At 37.9% G+C, this 25,276-nt stretch overlaps 1 protein-coding gene across 6 annotated transcripts; it reads left to right on the top strand.

Moving 5' to 3' along the window:
* The first annotated feature begins 222 nt into the window (after nt 1-222).
* HERPUD2 (HERPUD family member 2) lies at nt 223-22,878 on the top strand. 6 transcript variants are annotated; one of them, XM_027675668.1, is made up of 9 exons: nt 223-681; nt 6,265-6,342; nt 9,494-9,607; nt 11,635-11,792; nt 17,427-17,549; nt 17,867-18,190; nt 19,400-19,487; nt 19,815-19,964; nt 22,756-22,878. In XM_027675668.1, exons 1-9 carry the CDS (start codon nt 535-537, stop codon nt 22,768-22,770), a joined length of 1,197 nt encoding a protein of 398 aa, XP_027531469.1. In that variant the 5' UTR covers nt 223-534; the 3' UTR covers nt 22,771-22,878. The 6 variants fall into 6 exon arrangements, with proteins under 6 accessions (XP_027531469.1, XP_027531470.1, XP_027531467.1 ...); XM_027675666.1 differs by having other exon boundaries at nt 225-681; nt 19,373-19,487; XM_027675669.1 differs by lacking the exon at nt 6,265-6,342 and having other exon boundaries at nt 19,373-19,487.
* The last annotated feature ends 2,398 nt before the right edge of the window (nt 22,879-25,276 follow it).

Here is a 25,276-nt window from a genome sequence, read left to right as displayed (position 1 = left end):
TGAGAACTCGCGAATGAACGTATCTAGCCGCGCAGCCGCCGGACACCCGCAGCTTCTACCGGGGGCCTCAGCCTACGGCCGCAAACCGCCGCGCGGCCAAACACATCCCCCCGCCACCATTGCGTCACCCCTCGCCCCCGCCCGGCCCGCGGGCGCCCCCCCGTGCCGGTCGGAGGCAGCGGCGGAGGGCGGGGGGACGCGGCGGCGGCGCTTCCGGCCTCCATTTTACGCGGACGGCGGCGGCCGGAGGCCGAGGCGGTGTTGCGGGTAGAGGGGTTTGGTTCGGGTGGGCGCGTTCCGGGTACTGCGCTGTACACTCGCCCTTCCCTCTGCCGGGGTGGGTGGCGAGGGTGCGGTCCCTTGTGGCGGCGGTTCCCGGAGCGCCGGCACGAGAATGGACTCCCGCGGCTCCCCCGGGAAGTTCGCTCCCGGCCGCTGAACCCGCCCGCAGCCCCCCGAGAGGTTCGAGCGGCTCCGTGTTCCCGGGGAGGAGGAGAGCAGGGCAAGGGCCGCCCTTCTTTCTCCGCGGGCAGCATGGACCAGAGCGTCGTGGAGCACCCGGTGACCCTCATCATCAAGGCCCCCAACCAGAAATACACCGATCAGACTATCAGCTGCTTTCTGGAGTGGACTGTGGGCAAGCTGAAGACTCACCTCTCCAAGGTGTACCCCAGCAAGCCGGTGAGTTGTTGGCCAGCCCTTTTCCCTCGCCTTGCCCGTGAAGCTGGGGCTGCGGTAACGTGGGGACAGTCGCTCAAGACTTCTTTTGGACCCTGCAAAATAAGTAAACTGCTGCTGAAGAGTGACCTGCGTGAAGGCAGTGGCTGGCCCTCTGCTTTCAGGGAAGTTGGCAATATAATAGCGTCTGCTCTTTTACACGGTGTGAGAAGATCGCAATGTAGTATCCTGAAAGGCGGTATCGCTAAATATGCTTCCCAGTGCTTCATATAGCTTTTTTGGGGAACTGGGATTTAGATGTCTCAGTTAACTGAATTCAAGACTGATTGTAAATATAAGAGTGCTACCTAAAGTAATTACAGTATAAGTGATATACCTAAGGTTAACACCTAGTGAATTCACTGAGGTGTGGAGTAGATGTTTATTAATAATATTACTTGAAACATGCAGCTGAATAACCTCTGAATTTATTTCCTTATCTTTCTCTCTTTGAAAAGCCATCTTTCTTGAGGTTGTGCTGAAAATTCTCTGCACAGGTGTTTTACTAATACGTGCAACAGCTTTTTTTGTTCCTGAGGATAATATGGTTTATTTGTGAATTTTTTTAAATTCTGAATTTGGCAATTAAGAAGAGGCTGTGAAAAAAACCCAACATAGGTAATAGTAGATAATACTCTACCTGTTTAGAACGGCGGTCATGCAGAACGGCGTATTTAAAAATTTGTTCCAGTATAAAATGGCTTTGCCTGTACACGGCAGTAGCATGTGGGCCTAGACTTTGCTGTAGAAAACATCAGAAAAAGGTTTAATTTATATTAGAAAATATTAGTATTCACCTAGTTCAACGGAAGAATTTTTTTTTTTGACAGGGAAAGGTAAAATAGTGGCTTTGGGTCTCAAAGAGGATTTTTGCTTTTGGAGAAAGAAGAAAAGCAGTCAGCAACTTGGGCTGTGTCACTACTGCATTGAAATGTCTTAAGCAGTTTTGAGAGTTTGTGGATATAGTTATTGCTGTGAGTAATTCTCTGCTGAGAAAGCCTATCTGCTATGAAAAACAAATATATGACTCCAGCTGATTGCTACCTCTTCCTCCTCACAAGAATCTCCTCCAGTGACATATTTGTGTTTTAACACTATTTTTCTGACTCATCCTATGATCTTGATAAATTGAGCTCCTGAAAGGAAGGATCCATAATGAATGAGAGGTTTTCATGTTGCATGTAGGCTTTGAACAGTAGTATAATATTAAATTTCAGCTTCCTGAAACATCTTTCTTCTGTTGAAAATAGATTTCTCAACTTGCCTCTCATTATTAAGTGACTAGTTCAGAATCCCCCACATTTTTCTGGGTTTAAAGAATGGTGAGTTTCTGTAGTGAGAATTATCTCAATAGTTCCAATTTAATTTGGATTTACTGTACTTGCATTTAAACTAATAACTGAATACAGTATCTTTATTTCATGGAACCTTTCAAAGTAATAATGTGGGGGAGGAGAAGGGTGTTTAATAGGATGGCTCCTATCTATAGTAAAATCAAAAAGCGTATTTTTGGCTTGATATGCTCTTAATGTTGAGTGCTACTGCTTTTTTCAAAATCCTTTAAATCTTTGTGCTTTTAGGAGCTCCCTCACCCCACCCCTTTTTTTTATTCCTTTTAAACTAGATCAGTGTCAAAAGCTTGTTGATCAGATTTCTGTGTTCCCTGAATATGATAGGTCCTGGAAATAACTTCTATTACAATGCTATTTTAAGCAGAGTACATCAGAACACACTCTATGCAGGTCTTGCTGTGTTCTTGAAGTTAAGGGTGTAAAATAGAAATCAGTTGCTGTCACTGCAGTATGTTGTGTTTCAAGTTTTCAGTGTGACTTGAACTTCGTTCTCGTTATACACCTCTGTAAATTAGTCAGTAAACTGATGGTAACTGTAAGTGTTGTAATTAAATTTACAATTTATTAAGAGTATATCTTCAGAAAGTGAGGTGGTTAAAATAGGCAAATCAGAAGTTAGGCCTTGAGGCAGTGTTGTTTGTGATTTTTTTTCTGGATTAATTTGTGTAAATGACTTGCCTAAATACATAAAAATTTCAAATATAGTCACATTTAGATTGGTTTAGTTGTTATTAAAGTTGGTATACTTTGCAAAGTAAGTAATTTAATAAGCTAAATAGCTTCAAAATGGTATTAAATTAGTTTATGAGTCTGTACTAAGATTCACGTTCGTCGATACCTTTGCTTCCTGATTGGACCAGTTTTTCACAGGTCGAGCACTGCAGTTATAATGCCCCTAAATGAAATGTTTATGTAAAATAACGTAAGGTGGTTGTAAAATCAACCTGTGTGTCTCAGTCTGGCAGATCACTGCATCTTCAGTGCATTAACCGCTGCATCAATTACAGCTGTAAACTAATTTAAAGCTGCTGTTTCTCATTTCCTGTACTACCTGTCATGTAGCATATACTTTGCCTTCAGTTTTAACCAGATGTGATTGTTTGGAATTTTATTTCCAATGGAAGAATGGGAGAGAGGCTGAACCAAAATAACACGTAGCTGAAGCAGTATAGCTCAAGGATGGCCTGTGTTCCTGAAAGACATTGCTACCTTAGTTTAGGTTTGGTGGTTGGTAATGTGCTGGGCATAGCTAATTTGGACTAAGCATGGGAAAGGAAAAGTGGAAGTAAAAAACACTGACTTCTTAGTTTTAAATACATTTTGGATTTCGAACTGCAAACTATCTCCCATCTCACTCTAAACTTCAGGTCTAGAAGAATTTTATCTGATGCCATGTGCTTGCTTCTGCAAATGGGGCCACTCTGATTATGTATTCTTAAGTGTTTTTCCATCACAGTTCAGTGTTTGGGCTAGCAGTGAGCACGCTGTTCCTTGAAGCAGGAGGTGTGGTAGTGAAAACTCTTCTGGCGGAGGATGGGTTGAATGCCTTTTCCATTTACTTTGGCATATATGTGATTTACTGTATTTTCACATTAATCACCTCTTCTTCCATCTGAATTTATATGTTCCTCACTCCCCCCACATTTCACAATTCCAGGATGGCTTTCACCCTGAGAATAGCAAGTGATAATCCTGTAGTGCTCACATAGGTATTTAAGTTACATAGAGAGGAGTAAGGTCTCATGTTCCCCCATTTTTAGGCCTCATCTTCCCCCATTAATGTCTTTGGCTTAATATGATTAACAGTACTCAATATATGTTTAACCTTTTCTTTTGTGGTTTTGTGGGGAGCTGAAATGCATTACTGAAAGCTATGTAGTCAGCTTTGAGGGGTTGTTTTAATCTAGCAGTTTCTCCTCTGTAAAGTATTCATATTTTAAAAGTTACTTGTATTTTTATTTGGGAAGATACCTCATTAGAAGAGGTTAAAGGGGGGCTCATACATAAGGTACCGAAGAGAAGAATTTGAATTTGACCATGTAGAATGCTGTATTATGAGTGGGACAGGCAAAAAAACATTCTATTGCCTCGTTGGATGATTATTTAAAGATTTAGAGCTGTTTTTGTTGTTCTGTTTTACTTGTTTTAAGCACTTCTTTCTTCTAATTAATCCACAGATAATCTGTCTCAGGACCGAGAAACAAGGATTCTTAGATTTTTCTTCTGACTGCACTGGTCATTCTAAAGCAACAAGTCTGTAATTTTCAGGAAATTAAAGTTTTCTTTAATCTTGATGCTGAAAATTCTGTTTTTTGTTCTAAGAAGGCCTTTCCCAAATACAAAATGCAAGTAAGCTTGCATTTTGTTAGCAGCTTGTTCCTGCTTGAAAGGAGCAATCAAAAAGGTATAGCTCAAAAAAAGTTAGTCTGACATGAGAGTTGGGCATTTTTTGTTGGCATTTTAAATGTAAATAGAAATAGTACAGCACTGATGTTGAATTTATTGCAGTCTTTTATCAATTTGCTGCAAATAACTAGTTCCCTTTGTTGTGAAACTTATAAAAATAGTGTCTTATGTCACTAATTAAAAATACAGAAAAATGCAAACTAATATAGAAAATTATTCTTAAATAGAAGTGATAAATTGTTCTGTACAATATATGGCAGGTTATGAACTCACTTTTTAGAGACGTATTTAATCATTTATGGCTAGTATGAATTTGGGGGAAAAAAGTTAAAGCAAATGCTACTCAGATTTACCGAGTAATAATTTTATAATTATTTGTTTTAAGTATCTCTTTTTTGTTCTAGTGATATGACCATTTTTTCTAGATAAAAAAACCCAGTTCCACAACCTTTCTATATTCTGCTAACTTACTGGGAATCTGTAGAGGGCTATTGCAAGAAAAAAACAATACCAAAACTTCTGTGAAAGCTTTTTCTACTCAGAGAGATCTGGGTCTCAGTTATTTGTGTCTTCATATTAGCAAGACAAGCAAGTGGGCAGTAGAAGGCTGGGATCGAAGGAGAGGTGTAAGACGCAGTTTGCATGGTGGGGAAATTTTTCAAATATTTCATGCTGATAATGCATGTCTGTTCCACTGATGTTAGGCTAGATTTCTTCATTTAGCATTTGCTTATGTTAGTGCTGTCTTTCAAGTGATAAATGCTACTGAATTCATTTAAAGTGCAAGCAGTAGTTAAACTGAACTGGTCTGATGATTGGATTACCTTTAAAATTCTTTCAAAATTGGTGAATATTTGGGAGCCTTTTTAAAAAAAAAAAAAGGAAGCTGTATATTCACATAGTTACAGCATTTTAATGATCCACTAGTGTGAAGACTGTTTGCAACTTTTTTTTGACAGCATGAACTGAATTGAGTGGGATTGAGGTTTTCCTTTGTTTTGTTTAACGAAGTAAGCTGCTTGCTTTGGTGTACTGGACATCTCACGGTAGATAGTTGCCCTGAATGTTTCCTTTTAAAAATCATTTTGTCATTGAACTATTCTACAGAATAGAGTTGAAGTTCATACCATGTGAATAGCATATCATTCATTAAAAAAAAATAAAAAAAATCTTTGTTTACTATACTAAGTTATTTTAAACTGTGGAACTGTAAAAATAGCAAAAAATGGTTACCGAAGTTGGAAGGCTACCTTAAAAAAATGCTTTTGCTGCTTCATGTTTTTTAATGCTTTCCTTCCTGTTTTTTCTTATAATGATTTTTTTCTTTGAGGGTATGAGAATGGGGGCCAGGACTAATAACAGAAATTCCTTGTTGAAAAGGATTGAAATTTGTGCTCTTTCATCATTCTACTAACTATTCTGGGGGGTGTTTTTTTTTTTTTGTCTTTGCCCCAACCACTTGTCTATATGTATTTTCAAGAAGTGCCTGGAAACAGGAGCGGGGTAAAGAAAAATCAGTAAAAGAAAAAATTTTGAATATACTTGAAAGTTTTCTAGATCAGCATACGCCATTAATTGTTGTTAATTGTTATGGCACACTTGCTGAGTGTTCAATAGCAAAATTCTTTTTCAGAATTAATTTGGACTTGTGAAGCCTCTGAAATGTTTTTAAGCCTCATATTGGTGGTTGGACATCTAAGGGGTTTTCTCATCTGCAAATGTTATCTGCGGCTGTATACCTGGACAGCAGCAAAAAAGCTAAATTCCTTTCTTTGTCCCCATCTCCTAGTCTACAAAGGATCAGAGACTGGTGTATTCTGGCAGACTGCTTCCTGATCATCTGCAGCTGAAAGATGTTCTCAGAAAAGTAAGCTTTATATCAACACCATATGATATTTGATCAAACCCCCTTTTTTTGGAAAATAGAAATTTAGATTTTTGTTGTTTACCTTCGAATTTTCATCGTTGTATCAAGAAATGTAACTGTATAATGTTGATATGTTCTGGAAAATATATTTTCAAGTATCACTTTTGCATAGGATTGTGATACTTGTGGATTGAGGCGTGTTTCTGATTAGTGGGAGAGCAAGTAGGCTGTGTAAGTCCCAAACAAGTGTTATGTTGTATGTCACAGAACCAGAAGAGCATGGGTTGGAAGGCACACTTATGGATCATGTAGTTCCAACCTTACTGCCATGGGCAGGAGCACCTTCTACTAGACCAGATTGCTCAGAGCTCCATCCAGCCTGGACTTGACTTCTTTGGACAGTTACCACTGTCACATAAATGGAATAAAACAACATATTTTGTTGATTTGGGCCATAATTTAATTTCTTGTACAGACTTAAATCCAGAACTTACCTTAAGAATGGCACTTGTGTAAGCAAATTAATATTTAATAATATAAATAGGTAATAATAATATAAATATGTAATATATTTAATATGCAAACCCAGAATTATAAATTCCTGAATGGCTTCTTGGGAAAGCTGTTTGTCCTATTTTTGATTGTCAACTATTAACCATTCCTGATGATGTTTGAAAGTTTGTTGGCTCTTTTAATTTCTTTTTTTATTCTGTTGGTTCCTATTGGAAAAAAAAAATTCTATTAATCTAATTTTGGATTCTTCAGTCAACATTTAAATCCTAATCCTAAATACACATGACATCTCATGTAGGAGATCTTCGCATACATGCACTTGGTTGTCAAACTGCTTCAAATAGTTTGGAATGATGCTACCAAGTAATAGTGACTTCATTGAGTTGGTGAAGTTCCTAATTTTAATACTTAGTGTGGAGGAAAATCTCTGAAGGGGAATGGTGCTTTAGTGAAAGTGGGCAACTGAATTTTGATATGAAGGATGGAGAAACAGATGCAGAGGAATCTTCAGTGTTGCTTCTGAAGACTAACACTGCTCTTACTTTATAATCTTTATTCTGAAATAGAATTTGTTAAATGGGATTAAACTTCTTACCAAAAAATGGTTTCAATTTTTTATGTATAGGTTTACTGGAAAACTGAAGCTGGGCTACTGCCAACCAGTATATGTCCTGTACCACTTTAAAGTTCAAGGAAATGCTTGTATAACTTATCTCAAATCTTAGTTTTGCTTGTTAAGGACAAAATGAAGTCTCAATCCCTTAAATTCACTTGGCCTGCTTACAGCAGACTGGTTTTAGGAAACATGATTTCAAACCTTACTTATATGCTAGAGGAGAAATTTTGTAACTAATGTCTTTCTTCACTATACAGGGGCTATGCTTACATTTAAAGGCATTTTAGTACTTGTATGCCTTGGGTTTAGTTAAAGAAGTTTAGTGAATTTGAAAACACAGCAGTCTTAAGCAAAAGTTAGAAATTTGTGTTGGAAGAAGAGGAGTTTCTTGTGCTCAGGCTTTTAAGAACTTTTTGAGAAAAGGTATGATTACACAAATTCAGTCTTATTCTCTGCCATATTCTTCCTGCTGGATTAGCTATGAATTCCTGATATTATCCGAGGATTTAATAAATCTCTCAGTTTAGCTTTGTGATAATTGCTCTTTGATACTGACCAGTGTGATTTCACTGATACAAAATACCTTGAGGCTGGAAGTTGTGGCACTCCCCGAGGATAGTGATGTCCAACACATGTCCGAATAGAAGTATATTGCAATAAACTGTCACATTCAATAAAGCTGTACACTGTAAGCTTACCAGTGATATGTCTAGCTTCCCTTGCCTTTCTCAAGGCATAAATTTATATCTAGGTAGAAGGTGACTAGTTAAGTTAAAGGCTTTTGACGTGGTCAGTGTGCTGATCACCTGTGCCAGTGCTTTCTGATCCTTGCTTACTATCATGGACTGGTAAGAAATTACACTTAATGTAGTAGTGATGCTGTGCTTGGGGTTAGGAACCAGTACATGTGGAGGAGTTTAAATGACTGTGAGTGCATCAGCTATGCCAGCAGTAACACACAATAGTGTATAAAAGCACTTTTCTAGTTTTCTTTATTCCTAGAGATTAAAACTTAAAAAGTGGGTAAATGGGTGTTTTAACATTTTTTTTTAATGGTTTTAAAAACCTTCTCCAAACACAACATTTCTAAATGTCATCTTCTGAAAAACAGCAGCTTGCCTGCACCATGCTGATTTCAGAAGAGGACAGAGAGGTATTTTGTTGCTTTTCTTGTTGAAAATTTGGTTACTGAGAAAGCTGCAGTGTGCAATCTAAATACGCAGTCATAGCTGTTCTGTTGCTATGGCCATATAAGGGGGTGTTTTAATTTGGTACAGTGAAATAGCTTCAAATGGAAGTTGTTATGGCATCCGTGTTGAGGGGTGAGCATATTCATGCAAAATTGGCATGGGCATGCTGACACGGCTTCAAGTGGTGCCACTCATTTGTTTCCTCACTTTCAGATGTTTAGGAATACTCTAGCCCTGTGTAGCACTTTGAATAGCATTCCCTGAGTGTGGAATATCTACAGGGGCTTTCATTTGGGTGTCTTCAGGTTAGGCTTGAGCCAAACTTAGACAGGAGTGAGGTGAAGGCAGTGGCTGGTACGTTTTTCTTATTGTGGAACTCTAGCACCTACATTTTTCATGTACCCTGATGTTGTTATTGAATAACACTCTTCATTAGATCTCAGAGCAAATGTAAGTGTTCTTAACTTTGGGGAAACTGAGCCCTGTGAAAGGTTTGAAATTTTTCCAAAATACAAGTTCAAGCTTGTGATATACGTCCTCATGCGTCTCCCAGGGTTCTTCCGTTGGTTCTGCTATACTGCAGTTCCAGGGAAAACTGGGGTGTTAAAATGTTCTATATGTTGTTGTGGACAGCTGCCAAGAAGACATTAGCTGTGAAACAGTAGGATTCTCTTGTGCTAGGCTGAAGTGTTGCTGTATGGTCTCTCTGTTTTGTATAATGTTTCTTTAGTGTTTGCAAATGCAACTTCGAAAGTGGATTTTTAAAGACCGTTTTTACCTGTAAATTTCTGAAATATTGTTGCTTTAGCTTTTCAATTTCTTTAATTTTTAGCAAGATGAGTATCATATGGTTCATCTGGTATGTACTTCCCGGACACCCCCAAGTTCTCCAAAACCCAGCACCAGTAGAGAAGGTCACGGAGCTTCAACCTCCAGCAGTAGCTCAGTGAGTCTTTTGTCATGCACAGGACATGAATGTCTTCTGTGCTAAGGAAACTTTCCATTAATTTCTCTTGTAACTTTTTATATTTGACTATAAAATACTGTGTTGAAAGTAGAGCATGCCATATGAATTTGTACAATTATGTAAGGGCATCATTTTATTTAAACAGATATGACCCTTTTTTCACATAGTAATACAATTATGTTTATTAGATGATAAAGCACTACTTCTTCTAAGCTGTTCTTTCATTTTAACACTATATTAAAGTACATTTTCCTTTCTCTTTGTATCCCTGTCTTTGGCAGAAATTGTGCTGTGTATTCAGTATTTTAGAAAAACTTATGTTTAGATTTATTTTGTGAAAATTTGTACCACTGAAGATAGACCAGTCAAAATAGTGCCCTTGTTGTGAGATACAGGTGAAACTTGGCCAGGGTTTATTGACAGGAAATGATCAGTACTTATGCATGAGCTTCGAGGTAGTCATAGTGTCTGTAAGACAGTGAGAAGTAGAAAATGTTCTTAACACTTTTCTTAGTTAAGCTGTTAACACATTTTTTGACTGTGGTTTGAGCCTTGCCCTCTTCACACCCTCCAAAAATGATGATCTTTGTTTTTACTGTGTTTTAAGTGCAGTTAAGGTTTCTGTTGTTGACTTGGTAGTCACTACTGTAATTCTTGAGTTTTTCCAGAGTCAGCAGTAGCACTAAGCAACCCTTGAAGGTTAGTCAGAAAGGGATGTGTACAATACCATTGCAGGTACTTTTCATCGGAGGTGTGTTGATTGTTAGCAAATGGAAGATACCCTTCAGTAATAACCTGTCTGTCTTCATTCTGCTGTTGATACAGTACTGTATCAGACTGCTGTGTGACAGTCAGAAACACAAGCAGTTTAAGCAATGGTAGAGAGGGGACAGTGGTTAAAACATCTTTTCAAAGGCTGTATTTATATCTATTTGCAAGCAGGAGACAGGGCCTCCTTTGTGATTGTTTCATTGCTATGTAGATCAGTTGGAAATGTTGTATTTGAATGACTGTATTAATGCCTGCTAAAAGCAGGCAAGTATGCACAGTGTTAGGTTCATAATACTTTGAAGGAAACAGCTTAAATCCAAAGCTTGAATGGCTCTTGTCCTTTCCTTTGTTTTTCATTTTTACTCCCCCCCCACTGTCTAGTGGTAAACTTTTCTTGTTTTCCTTTGTAGGGCAAATGTGATATGGATGTCTTAAGTAATTGCACCTCCTCACTTCCTGAGTTGTCAAAGTTGAAGAGGATTTTCTACTGAGTAAACATTACAGTAATTCTTAGCAACAGGATTTGAGGCTTATTAAAACTGAAATAATGCATCTCAGTGGCCAAATTGTAGTCTTGTTATGGTGACAAACAATTTAGGAACCAGCTGTTGTTCTACTTCGAGAGTTAAGTATTGATTCTTGGAAAGTATTGAAGATCTGACACACTAGTTTTAGGTGTGTTTTGGGAGCCTCGGTATTTCCTAGCTGCTTCCTTATTAGCGTTGGCAGCCCTGTTCCAGCAGAGAGCACAGCAATTTGGATTGGGCAGCTGGCACAGTGAAGAGGATGAAGAGTAGAAGGGGCAACTGAAGACAAGGATAGAGGAATGGTATTTAAGTCACTGCTGGCACTGTTGTCTCTCAATATAAAGTCATATCCTGAGGTTGTAGTGACTGCTATTAATGATAGGCATTAGAATTTTTGTTGCTGCTAAATATTCTTTCAGTTAAGTTTTAGTTTGCCTCAGCTTTTTGAAACTATGATTCCCAGCAACCTGTGTTTTTTTTCTGGAACCTATCAGGTGTTGAGCCTTTCTGAAAACTTTTTTTTTTTTTTTTTTTAGTATGTGCCCTAAGGCTTGTCAGAACTGATAAAACCCAGATGACTTGCTGGTGCTTATATTCTCAATAAAACTTGCAACAAAACATTAAAGCGAATAGTTTTTTAAGACGCAGTCGTAAATCTTGTAACTGTGGCAAAAAGATCTACAACCTCAATTTTATTTTCTTTTCAAGAATTTAGACCGTTCTGGATCGACTGCTGCCTCACCCACAAACCAAGAAGCTTCGTCTACATCTTTGAACACTAGTACAGATGGAGTAAGGCATCGTAATCTTGCACAAGCACAAAGCAATCCCACACCGAGCCACCAGTTCCCTTATTTAATGCAAGGGTAAGTGAGACTGGAGCAATCCTCAGCTCTTTGATACTCTTTAAAGTACTTCAAATGTTCAGTTGCAATTGGGTTTCTTTCAGTCTGCAAAATGATTTGGCTATTTCATCTTGAAGCATAAGTCACATTAGAAACATTTTTTTCATATGAAAATAAGTGGTTTTAGCCAGGAGTCAGTCAAAGAAGAAGTGTCCTTGGTGCTCCCTTTCAGGCTGCTTTTTTATTTTTTTTTCATGCTGTTTGCCCTCAAATTTGCGTGGACAGAAGTGCAGCTTTAATATATCTAGTGGATGTAGTTAGTAGTGTAACTGATGAAATTATTGCTTCTGGTTGTTTTTTTTTCTGTCCTTTATTCTAATAGTCAACACTAAATTCTTACCGGAATATGATGGTTCTTAGTTTTGACATGTAAGAAATGTAATTCTTCACTTCTTCATATTGGACTCAACTGTAGAAATGATCTGCGGGTGTTTTGAGTACATGCTAACTGCTTGTGTATCTACAATGGCATGCTTAAGTATTTTCATGCGTACTAATGAAATGTAATCAGTGTACATTTGTAGATCAGATCTGTTACTACATAACTACCAAAATTCTGTCGTTTGTTTTGCACTTAAAAAGCAGCTTTACTAATTTTAACCTATATGGCCTTTGTTGTTGTTATTTTCTTTCAAGGGGAAAACAGGAGGATAGTGCATTCTGAGATGATAGCTGTCATTTCCTCAGGGAGCACTTTCAAGTTTTCTTTCTGACAGGGTGTTCTCTCAGTACTGTATAGATTCTAGGAACTTATTTGAATGTTGAAACAAAAAACCACCAAGCTATGAACCTGCTAACAGTAACAAGTGTTTCTGTTGCTGGAAAGAAAACAGATATCAAGAACTCTTGAAAGTTTACTTAGATTCAGTTCAATTTACAAGCTCTAATTAGAGTTAACTTGGACTTTACTACTCTTTATAGTTTTCATCCTGCATTCCTTCAAGTTTTTTTTATTTTCTTATCTGAAATGTCCTTTCTGCTGGGAAGAAATAGTCTTTGCAGTGGGTGGAGCACTTACGTTATTCTGACCATGTACATCTTCACAGAAATGGTCATACCTGGCTTAATGTCTAACCTAGGTGAGACCATAGGTTGACTCTCAAGGCTGCTGTTTGGTGTAATGTATATGAATTCTGGAAGCAATTTATCATGTGTTGTGTAAATGACTAATCTGTAAAAAGTTTTAATGTTTTTTTGATTAGCTTTTCACATAGATGTACTTGAGTTTTTGTCATGCATGGTTATCTGAATAGGCTGTGAACTTCAAAAAGGCAACAGAACCATTGTTAAGTCTTTGGGCTGAAATAATTCAATTAAAATACAGTGGGATGCATCAGTTTGGAACACATTGCTGCCTTTGAAAGAAAGAGTAATTTAAAAGTCAATTAAAAATGACTTGCTATGTCTGGCATGTAATGTGAGTTGAGAGGAGTGGATCTGTAGATGGAAAGAGATGCTGAGAACCTGACATCAGCTGCACATATTTCAGGGGTTTCAGTCTCATTTGGACTGTTTCTAGCTTGGTTACCTGGAATAGGGTCCTGTTTGTGGCTGAGGTGCATTAGTAGTGCACCTAAATCACATATTTTGTTGTTTTTTGTAATCCACAAGGAATCTAGATGGTGATCCAAGAGCATTCTGTGATGCAAACAATTGTAGTAAGAGGAAGTGATTCAAGATTTTTAGGAGTGCGTTCCAAGTCTTAACAGAAATGCCAAAATAAATTAACCTTAAATAATCTTAGGCTTTTTTTTTTTAAGTATTTTAATGGAATGCTGTCAGAACTCAAAGTAGATATTTGTGGACTGCTGGGCACCGGCTCTGCACAACTCCAAATAATCTGTGCCCAGTGCCTGCTGTAGTCTGCTTTCTTCTTGAAAAAACTTTTTTTTTTTAAATGCTTCAGTAATCTTCTCAGATGCATCTGGTTTTGCTTTAGGGCATTGCTGCTTGTTTTCCAGCAGTAAGAAATGCCCTCTTTTAGCTGCTCTCTTTAACATCATTTAGGGCAATGAAATCTAGCTTTAATGTAATTTATACACAGATTGAGACTTGTTAGGAACAATGAAGATTCATAGCTGAAATTGGTATTGCCTTGTGTATTTTCATGACCAAACACTTCAGTTCTAGCTGCATGATGAACTATAGGCACTAGTGATGGGGAAAGGTCTCCAGATGTTTGAAAATATATGTGAGCGTCAGTTTTTTTGAGCATTTTGCAATGCTTCCATTACTAAACTGATTTTTACAAATAAGTAACATGAATGTTAAGTGACTAAATAATGGTTTTGATGGTTTTTCAGTTCTGGCACAAAGCCTCAGAGTATAAGTTGAATACCCTTTGGGAAAATAGCATTTAATTCAGATTGTTTAAATATTACAGAGGAAACAATTTAAAACTTTCTTTTGCTTTTGAGCTTTTGCAAATGCTGTTTTCTAAAAATCTGAACTTGTGGTGGGATGGGGCAAGTAGTTTATGTATCTACCAAGTTAGTCTTCAGCTGAGGAGAGCAAGCACAGCATTGTCTGCTCTTGTGGATCAGGGCCCCTGCTGTGCTGTGCAGGTACAAACAGAACAGATGGCTCGGTCCTGAAACGGCTTGCATTTCAGATTGGAGAGTACTTGGAAGCAGTAAACAGACAAGAAACATCAAGGCAGGGAGACTATTTGTCAAGTGTGGGTGGCCCCTCCAGTGAAATGTTTTCATAGTCTACACAGTCATGTTTGAAAGCAGATAACAAAATTACGTACTGACAGCATGCAGTATGTTGTAGCACATAAGTATCTTGCTGTGTCAGTCACCTTTGCTCGCTGTATTTTTTTCTGAGTAGCAAATAACGTAGAGGAGGATATTGAAATAATACTTTAAGTTGATATCCCAAGCTCAAATGAGATGAACCCCTAAATGAGATGTCTGTGGGTCAAGGTTAAACAAACCCAGTTATTGTCAGTCATGCAGATGACAGAGAATGAGCTTTTTAGTCAGAATAAAAAGTCTTACTTTCCACTAGTGGTAAGCAGTATATTCATGATGATTGTAGCTAATTAGTCTGACCTTACAGTCAAATTCAGTGCTGGTTAGCTCATTTTGGGTGTCTTCCATAGACCAAAAGAAGTAATTCTGAGCTTTCTAGCCATCCTAAGGAGCATGTGTCTTTTCAAAATATTCCAAAGCTATCTCTACCATTTGAACTGTTTTCTGGCTTATCTGTTTTTCTGTTGTCTGCTCTGCTTTGTTGTCCAGTCTTTGAATGCCTGTACAGATCCTACAGATCTTCTTCGCTCTTATGCTGTTGCTGCCACTCTTCTGAAATATTCTGCTTCCTACCTTTTTCTCCTTTTGGAAAAAGATAAGGAAAAAGTACATGCTACTTTCCTTTTTATTTAAACAGCAAGCTGGTTTGCTTTGCTGAGAAGAGCTTCTTCCTCTGGGGAGGTTCTTCTCACTGAAATATGTTACACTGTTTTGAATTGTTTCTGAATTTCATAAGCTAACTTAATACCCCGACAACTGTAATAGCTGTATAATTGACAACATCTGCTTAATTTTGATTTTTGATGAGCAAACAAAAGACTGCTGTGCTAGTTGTCATTCTAAGCCTGAAGCCTGTTGTAAACCAGTGTACTTTTGCTTATTAAAGGAGCCCGATCTTGGAAAACTTAAGTCTTGCTTTTCAAATAGACACATCTCCTAGAAAAGCTATTGGAAAAAAAAAGGAAATTCAATAACCCACCAAAATATTTGAATGTGAAAGAGAAGAACATGACATAACATTTGTGGTTTCTCATGTTTTGAGTGGTTACTTAATGTACTATTAAGCTTTAAGACATCAAGAAAGCAACTTTTGAAAGAGTTTGGAAGAAAGGAGAGACTCAAATCCAGTAATATTTCTAAAAGATGTATCTGTGAGGGTGAGCTATTAGCCTGAGGCAGCTCAACTTTTGTTGAGCTCAACATAGCAGTTACAAAGAAGAACCCTAAAATCTTTATCTGGTGAGGAAAGGAACTGGGTGAATTCCTTCAGAATTCACTCAGGCAAGTTGGGTAGCACTCCTTACTTGTGACTGAGCTGGGAGTGATACTGATACTGATATTCTACCTGCTTGAAATTGAGACACTGCTCAGTGGTTTGTCTCAGCATAGTACTTAATGATCCCCATGCAGAATATTTGAATTGTTTTGTCATTTTGAGAGTCAAATGTTTTATGAAGTTTGGAGGAATCTTATTTCTCAAAGTGATTGCCAGTTCTGGGGATAGAAAAACACATTCTTAAATCTTGCAGCTGTAAATCATGATTAATGTTTTTCAGTAGCAGCTTGACAACTTTGCTGCTTCAACATGTTAATTATGCATAAATAAATAGCATCAGGAGGGCTGCCAGTTCACCCTTTCAATTTTTTAAATAAACCTAGAGTATTGCCTCTGATTATCTCAGTTTGTATTTGGTATCAGGAAAGTAATTTTGCTTGCTCCCCCCCCCAACTATTGTCAGAACAGGTTATAACTAAATACAAACATAATAGTTTTAGTAGAGGTCATGGAGTTGCGTGGCAGGCTCTTGTCCAGAATTACAGTGAAATGCTTATTCATGCATAACATGGAAAAAAAAGATTTTAATGTCTTCCCCCATCTTTCTTTCTGGGCATGTCGTATATATCTGAATGCCTGGTAGACTAATGAATTCTCTTGGTGATATTTTTGCAGGGAGTGCCTTACTTAGGGAACAGGTGTAGTCTGCAGTACAATTACAGCAGTCTCAGCTTTTGCTACCTGCAGTCTGAATAAACTTTTCTTCATGCTTTATACTCTCATGCTGTCCTGAAAGATGTCCTGGTTTACTGCAGTTCACTACATCAAAATCTTTTGGGAAAGAGTTGGAAATCTTGCCAAAACATGCTATGTGCTCTAGGAGGTAAGAGAGGCTTAAGAAGTCTAAAAGCAGACAAAACCAAACCTAAAACCTGCATACAGGAATTTTACTTCTTTTGCATGTGAACCGGAGCTAAACGCCCATAGGGAGGAGAATCACTTAATGCTCGAAGTATTCAAGGTGGGGGGAATATAAATCCTTTACAGTGCTCTTAGTTGCAATCTTCAGAGCTGTATCTGAAAGATTAGTTTGTTGTCTTTGCTCATATTCATTTGTTCACATCTTTGATCACAGTAATATTTCAGGTATTGCTTCTAAAAGAAAGCTGTAGAAGATAGTAAGTTTTCCCTTTATAGCTCCCGTAGCACCTTTAAAGATGACCCCTGAAGGAATTGTAGGGAAGAATTTCTGCAGTTAACACAGTTCTTGAAAAATTTTCAACATGGTTTTGTCCCAGGGATGCAGCTAGTGACAGACTAAGTACAATAACATAAGTACTCTTTCTATAGAAATAACTTTGCTTATTAATTTCTTTTATGAAAATATAGTGCTTTTTTGGGATGGGTTAGATGATCTCACTACATGTTGTTTGGGTGTTATTTCAGTGCATTATTTTAGGGGGAAAAATGAGAGGAAAAATGCTACTTTGTTTTTTTAATAGTAGTGCATTTTATAGATATAGCAATTTAGAGCTGAATATTTTTCTTTAAATCCTTCTCTAGCAATATAGGCAACCAGTTTCCAGGCCAAGGTGTTCCTGCTGGATTTTCTATGTATCCTTCATTCAGTCCATTACAGATGATATGGTGGCAACAGATGTATGTACGTCAGTACTACATGCAATAGTAAGTCTGTATTATCTTAGTACTGAGTTACACTAATGAAAAAAATGTATTAAATATTGTGTGCAGGATCAAAATGTCTATTTATTTTGTCTGGCTCTGTTGTTTTACACTTAGTTTTGTCCAGCAAATTATGAAATTCAGCCTTGGATTGGAATTAATGTATTAGTAAGTTAAAGATCTAAGGGAGAATGGAGTTTGTTTTGACATGTATTACATGTGAAACTTTGTTTTTACTAGTGTAGAAAAGAAGACAAGAATAGGCTTAGTAATTACAGTGCATGTTTTTTGACAAACCAGTTTTATGTTTAAAATTTTAGCCAAGCTGCTGTTTCAGCCCAAGTGACTCCCAGCACAGAGCCAGCAAGATCTGCAGTTGCCCAGGCTGTCAATTTGGAACGTGCTCCTGCAAATGAACCTGCAGCAGTGCCAAATGTAGCCGTTCAGGAGAACAGGCCTGTAAACCCAAATGTTCAGATGAATGCACAGGGTGGCCCAGTAGTGAATGAAGAGGACTTCAATCGGGACTGGCTGGACTGGATGTACACGTTCTCTAGAGCAGCAATTCTTCTGAGCATTGTATACTTCTATTCTTCTTTCAGTCGATTTGTCATGGTAATGGGAGCCATGCTGCTGGTTTATTTGTGAGTACCAGAGTTGAGTATAGCTACAGATCTGAGATGTGGAGTACAGTGCTAAGGTATAATCCATTTAAAATTAAAAATTACCCACATGCAAAAGTTTAGACACTGTTTCTTTGTGATAGGGTGTGTCTGTTAAAAAAAAAAAAATTCAAACAAGTAGAGAAATTGATATGAAGAAAGAAAGAAGTAATTCTCAAAACACTTTTACAGTGAGTTGGATGCCACTTATACCTGAAACACAATGCTCTTAAATGTTGGTGATATTAATAGGTCAGTATTGTAGAATTTTGGGATGAAAATTTAGAAAGGCTGAGGGGAGGGAAGTTCATCTGTGTCAAGCATATACTTGCGTAAACTTCTTGGATATGAAATGGCAGAGCTAAGCTCATGTAAATTTCAAAAATAACTTATGTGATCTGTGCAGTAACTTTTGTTAGGCAGAGCTAAAGTAGTGATACTGTAATGGTGGGTACTAGATCTGGTAGAATTGCAGGGACTTAAAAAAATTTTTACAACATGTCATAAAGACCTAAGTGCACGCTCTGTTTCATTAACAAATATTAGTACTGTTGTCATCATTTCCTTTTGCATATGAAAGTACCTTAGTGATGTAAGTAGAAGTGAAAATCAACAATAATATTTTGGACTGATGTCATTCACTGAGAGTTTCTTTACATTGTAGTCTCAATCCTCACAAGGGCTGTTCTGTTTTTCTTACAGATAGGATAGTTAAAATCAGAATGTAGACACTTGAAAACATGGTAAAGGCTTATTTAATTTACAGTGGCAATGTGGTTCAAGCCTTAGCTGAAGTTTAAATTCTTTTTTCCACAGAAAATCAAATTTAAACTATGAAAAATTAAGGCTGCCTTTGAAAATTTATATAACTTAAGTACTTAAAAATGGGGAGGATACCCAAAAAAAGTATTCTACATATTTAATCACCTAATAATGGTACATTACTCCTCTTCTGGAATTGAGGGCTGAGAACCCCAAGACCCTTCTTAACTCAGACATTGAAGAATAGCCATTCAATCTAAAAGTAAGAATTACAGAAAAATAGATGTAACTTCATTCATTTGAGAGTACTTAAAGAATTTACTGAAGTAGTTAGCTGTGGCAGAAAAATCTTTTTGTTCCTTTCAAAAGAGAGGTTTTCAACTGTTCCACTTTCTCACATAGACACCAAGCTGGATGGTTTCCCTTTAGGCAAGAGGGAGGCCAGCAACAGGCAGCCAATAATGCAGAAGTGAACCGTGATGGGCAACATGCAAATAATCCTGATCTTGAAGAGATGGTGAGTAAGGGCAGACATGTCTTTTGAGACTCCTATATATTATATTCTAAAGTATATAATGCCTGGACAGAAAGTCAACTTTTATGAAATGGAGTTGATTAATCAGAAGGGTTTCAGCATTGTCCTCAGGTTGTGCCTGCTGCTTAAATTCTGTATTTTTCAATTCTGACAATTCCTGATTGTCTCCAGTCACAAACTTTCTTCGTGCTAGTTACTTCAGGAGGTTGTTCTGAGAGAAGTCACTTAATGTAGAATGATACTGCTGGTTACCTTGTGTCAGAATTCTGGAAAGAAGCAGTTGAATTGCTTCAATTTCTGTTTTTAAAGGAGCGACTTATGGATGATGGGATTGATGAAGACAGTGGAGAAGATGCAGGTGAAGATGGCAATACAGAGCAGCAGCCTGGATTCATCGCTTCTGCTTGGTCCTTTATCACAACCTTCTTCACATCACTCATCCCTGAAGGGCCTCCACAGGTTGGCAATTAAAGTGGAAAAAGAACTGTGTCAGGCAGCCTCAGTAGCCATACGTAGAAGTGGAGCAGATTCTAGAGAGTGTTCTAAATACAGTGCAATTTCTGAAAATTTATAATGTTATCTTTTTGATCATGGTGTACAAAAATGTGTATTTTTTTCTTTCGGCTTTCTCATGCATTGAGTATTTTAAGCACAAGTGGACTACTAAATGCTTTCTTTAAGATTCTTCTTTTTCTGAAGAATAAAATGTAAAGATATTGGTCTTCCATGTTTTACCTTAATTTCAAATATGTGTTATACTGAGGCAAAGAGCTTGTACTTAATCTGCACCATTACCTCTTTAAAGAGCTGTTAAAAATACGAATGTTGACAGACCTTTCTAAGTGCTATCTGTTTATCTGAATAATGTATTTTGTGTTAGTTTTATGCAGGGTGTGAATTCTTACATGGAATTTGAAACATACATCATTCCTGAGAGAATGCTATAAACACAAGGATTGATTTGTTAATGGCATGTTGTCTTCATGCCACAAACTACTAAGCCACTTCATTTAAAAGCTAAAAGCTTTTTCTTGAGACTGTATTGAAGTTCATTAAAGCTGGAGGTGTTTGACAGCTCTTCAAAGACAATTGACAGTGATGGGATAAACCTTAAATGTCTGATACATAACAGTACTTTTTAAGGACTATATAGCTGCTCTGGGGTAAAACATGTACATTAGTTTTTTTTAATAAAAACTGTTATGGTAACTCTTTTGGATGTTTATATGCATATTTGAATGCAAACGGCTAAGTAGCGCATCATTAAGGATGAGGATACGATGAATTTGAGAGTGGAATAAAGTTATCATGGTGGCATTACCAACATTGACTAAAGTGATGTGTTTTTAGCACTGTCCACACAGATACAGGTATGATCTCAACAGCAGACTATCTGTTGTTAAACTTAATTAACCTAATTAAAACTGAGAAAAGGAAAATGGTACATGACATCACAGTGCAATGTCAGGTTTTCGGTTGCTTTCTTTAAACTTTAATAGTAGTCAAAAAGGTACATTTGGTTTTGTTCCTAACTCTGAAGTTATCATGTACTATCTAACTTAAAAATGGCTGCAAAGTTTCTGTTATATTAAAACTAAAGGAAAGCCAATCCAACTTTCCAATTTCAGGGCAAAGTTCTTGAATAGGTCTGAACAAGTGAGAAATAGGGATTTATTTTATTCTTATGTCAAACTGCTGAAGCTATGCAGCAAAGTTTTAAACCTAAAGAAAACATTTTAAGTTTTAGACTCTGAAACATCTGTCAGAATTTCTAGGCCTTACCGAAAGCTGACTCAATTGGAAAAAAAGAAATTTGAACAATGGTTTTAAAGTGTTTAAGTTAAATAGAATGTTTTTTGAGTAAAAAAATATTTCTTACTTAGAAGTCTGTGAGAGGAGGAGAAATACAAATGTAAGTTTTATAAGCATCAATTATTTTATTTGCTGTATAGGCAGCAATGATGAATTAGTCATGATTAATTATGATGGCTTCCTCCTATTTTTGTTATGGAAAGCTAGTCTCAGTTTACATTCTTTGCTACATAAACATAAAATGTGTAGACCTTGTCCATGAAATGTTACCTTTTTAGTTTGTCGGGTGGGTCTAACTGGACTAACATTTAAGACCTGTTAAAGAAACTTAGATTTTTAACGGATTGTCACAGGTGACCGTCTTGGATGTCATAAGACATATTTCTGGAATGCTTGGGAGGAAGTTTTGTCTGTTTGACCTGTGTGTTCTTCTTCCCGCTTTAACCAAAAGTACATTTTTCTTTTTGTCTTGGTATCTGTAACCTGAGCAGTTATGACCTACCAATATCTAGCTATTGACAGCCATTTGTTGCTTGTTATTGTCATTTTTTAGGTTTCTGTTTGTTTTCCATGCTGTAGGAAGCAATTGGTGGAAGCTCTCTGTTGTTAACAGACTAGGTTAAGAAAGCTGCTCTTATGCTGTTAGCCCTGATTTGGTTAAAAAGTGTAGAATTGTCACTGCTTGTTCCTATTCGGACAAGGATAAATGTGTTGACGGGTTTCTCAAGGTTGAAATAGTGAAATGGGAGATCCTGGCAGTTGGTTAGGTATTGAGGGAGATGTTCCAAGAGTTTTAACTGGAACACAGAGCTGGAGCAATGAGTTGAAGAGGCCAGACTTCCGAGAGAACATCTTAAGGTCATTGAACCTCCCAGCTTCCGCAGCTTACCAAGGTATGAGCAAGGGAAAGCAAAAATGTGGTTACTGAGGAAAATCAGTGAGAAGTAACAATGAGATATGAAGCATTACCAAAGAATTGGAGGCAGAGGAAAACTACTAGCAGGAGCAAAAATAAGAGAAGGTGTGATGATGAATAAATATGAAGCAAGCATTGAAAAGCAGATTGAGGTGAGAGAGGTGCACTTTTCAGAAGAGGAAAGAACTTGATGAAAATGAGTCAGATCAAGTCTTTGTATGTGTTTCTGAGCAATTTGCGTATAGAGTTGATGGGAGAGAAAACCCTAGGAAAACAGTTGCTTTTTTCTTAGCGTATCCTTGTAGAAACTGTTCCATAGCATAAAACACAATTATGTAGTACATGGCAAAGCTGCATTCTGAACTGTAGCAAATCTGTATCATGAACAAAAGGCATGAGGATGAAGGCATTGTAGGATGTGCCCCAGTATTGACATTCTGTCATGTATCTGTACATCACCCACTTCTACAACTTTGAATACAGAAAAAGTGATTAAAATTAATTCTTTCCCTTACCTTGCAGGAAGATGTGATATGACAGATAACCTACATTTAGAGGAGTCCATGTATCTAATAGCAAGACTATGCCGACATGTGCAATGGCTTCATGATGTGTTAATAAAAAGACACTCACGCCAGAAACAGACATGAAAGTGAAGCATATTCCATCCATAATACTTCTTGCTGTGAAGAGAGAGATGAGATCAGCAATGCCGATGGAGCAGGTGTCTGAAAAGAGCAAGACACAGCAACTCTTTTGCATTATTTGTTAATATTGTGCTTTGAAAAACACTTTGCAGCCAATGTGTATCCACACATACACCTGCCTTGACTTCTCAACTGCAGTTTACATCAAATTTAGCAACACCACTGTTGGCTTAACAGGTTGTCGTGGTTTAACCCTAGCTGACAACTATGTACCATGCAGATGCTTGTTGACTTCCCCCTTTCTTCCTTCCCTTATGTAATAGAGAGGAGAATCAGGGAAAAACTCCTAAAACTCACAGACTGAGATAAGAACAGTCTAGTAATTGAAATAAGTGAAATATAATGATAGTACTAATAATTGTAGTGAAAAGGGGAGAGAGAAAACCCAAGAAAAGCAAATGCTGCACAATGCAGTTGCTCACCACCTGATCAGGGATGCGCTGTCTGTCCCTGAGCTGCAATTGGCACAATTCTGGATAACTCCCACACTTTATGTACTGGGTGTGACATTCTATGCTATGGAATATCCTTTTGGCCAGTTTGGTTCAACTGTCCTGGCCATGCTACCTCCCAGCCTCTTGTGCACCTGCTCGCTGACAGCTCATGGGAAACTGAGGAGACCTTGATTTTCAATTGCACTGCAATGGAACACGTAAGGCATTAGTGATGTTCTCATACTGAATCCACAATACAGTACTTCCTAGTACCAGCTAATAAAAAGAAAGTGAACTCTAGCCCAGCCAAAACTAGGACAAAAGTGTAACATAAACTGGGGAATTCTTGGGCACAAAATAGTGGACAAAGGGATCCTTATTCTCCCATTGTGAGCTTGCAATCTCTCCTTGATGCTACTGTTTGCTTTGGAGACCTTGACAGGCACAATTGGCTTTCCAGTTGCTCACTGTTGCCCATTAATTCCCATGACTCAGAAATTATCACACAGTACTCCAGGAAAAGTTTGCTTTGAAGACATCACTACCTTCTTACTATTGCTGCAGCTGAAGGAAAAAAATCCCCACCATTGTGTGTGGGGTTTGTAATCTTAACTGCTGATGCAAAATCACTGATGATTCTGTCAGATGGTGTGATTAGTCATGTTTTGCTGCTTGTTTCCTGTGCATCCTAAAAGTTTTCTAGTGTAATTCATTTTTTAGCAGCCTTTGCTATTGCAAGGAAGCAGTTCAGAATTTACCCCAGTGATTGTGAACTCTGACCTATTTTTGTGTATGTTTAGGGCAGTTGGAGACCCAACTGCAGCCCAGTTGGGCATACCCTTGTTAATAAGATTGGAGGCCTGCATTAACTCTGGTGCCAAAGCATTCAGGGTGATGGGAAAGCTTTGATGCTACTGGCATTCAAGTTAAGGAGGTTAATACAAAGCTTTGCCTGTGGGTGAGGTATTTTTCTTTCAGACTGCAGTTAGTATAGGTGGGGTGATGCAAACTGGGAAAGAGTTATTTCACCGCTTCTTGTTTGCTTCACAGCGGCTGGCTGTCCAACTAACAAGGTAATAAGTAAGTTTCATCATGATTCCTACTCCAAACAAAAAAGAAGATTTGGCCAGTCTGCATGGTGGTGGCTCTGCATGACTGCCAAGTCTGGAGTACCTGTTCAGCTACTGCCTGAGACAGCTACTGCTGGGAGACAGCTTCTTGCTCTTGGCTGGATTTCCTCACTTGCAGCTGTCTGTGCAAGCTATTGCTTTTGAAAGAAGCAGGGGGGACTATTGTGAATGCTTAGCAATTTAGACTTATTTGCAGGACAATGTACCCAGTAGCACTGGTTGGAGAGGAGAGGAGCACATAATAGACCTGAAGGAACTATCCATAAAAAGGCTAGGGCTGGCTAACTTTGGAATTTGCAGAGGTGAGCACACTGTCAATGGGAGAATGCCCAAGGCACACAGGAAGTATTTCCACTTCTTTACCAAGACAATTTTTGTTGTCTTTACCAAGATTAATTTGTGCTTGCCCTAGAGCTTTATACTTTGTTTAAAAAATATGAGGAAATGTTGCTCTGTAACAATAGATACCTTTTTTTTTTTCTTTGTGTATCAGCGATACTGATGTGATTTCACTGCTTGAATTGTTGTCAGGGCCTGGGATGGTAAAGTTGAAGACATGCAGTTTTTCTGTCAAATTATTTGTTTAAAGTTTCATTTAATGCTTAACTGCTGGTTGGAAAGGAGAGCCAAGTCCTGGTCTTTGTGTTAGTTATTGTGTTTGGGGGGGCTTTCTTGGAGTGTTTGGTTTAGTAACTTGGTTGCAAGGTTAAAACCGTAGTCATGAAATAACCACAACAATGTGAAAATGCACTGCTGTAAAAACAAACGAACC

Source organism: Neopelma chrysocephalum, unplaced genomic scaffold (assembly GCF_003984885.1).
Source record: "Neopelma chrysocephalum unplaced genomic scaffold, ASM398488v2 Primary Assembly neopelma1_26, whole genome shotgun sequence".
NCBI classification, from domain to species: domain Eukaryota; kingdom Metazoa; phylum Chordata; class Aves; order Passeriformes; family Pipridae; genus Neopelma; species Neopelma chrysocephalum.
Note: the sequence above shows the minus strand (reverse complement) of the source record. Positions and strands in the feature narration are given on the sequence as shown.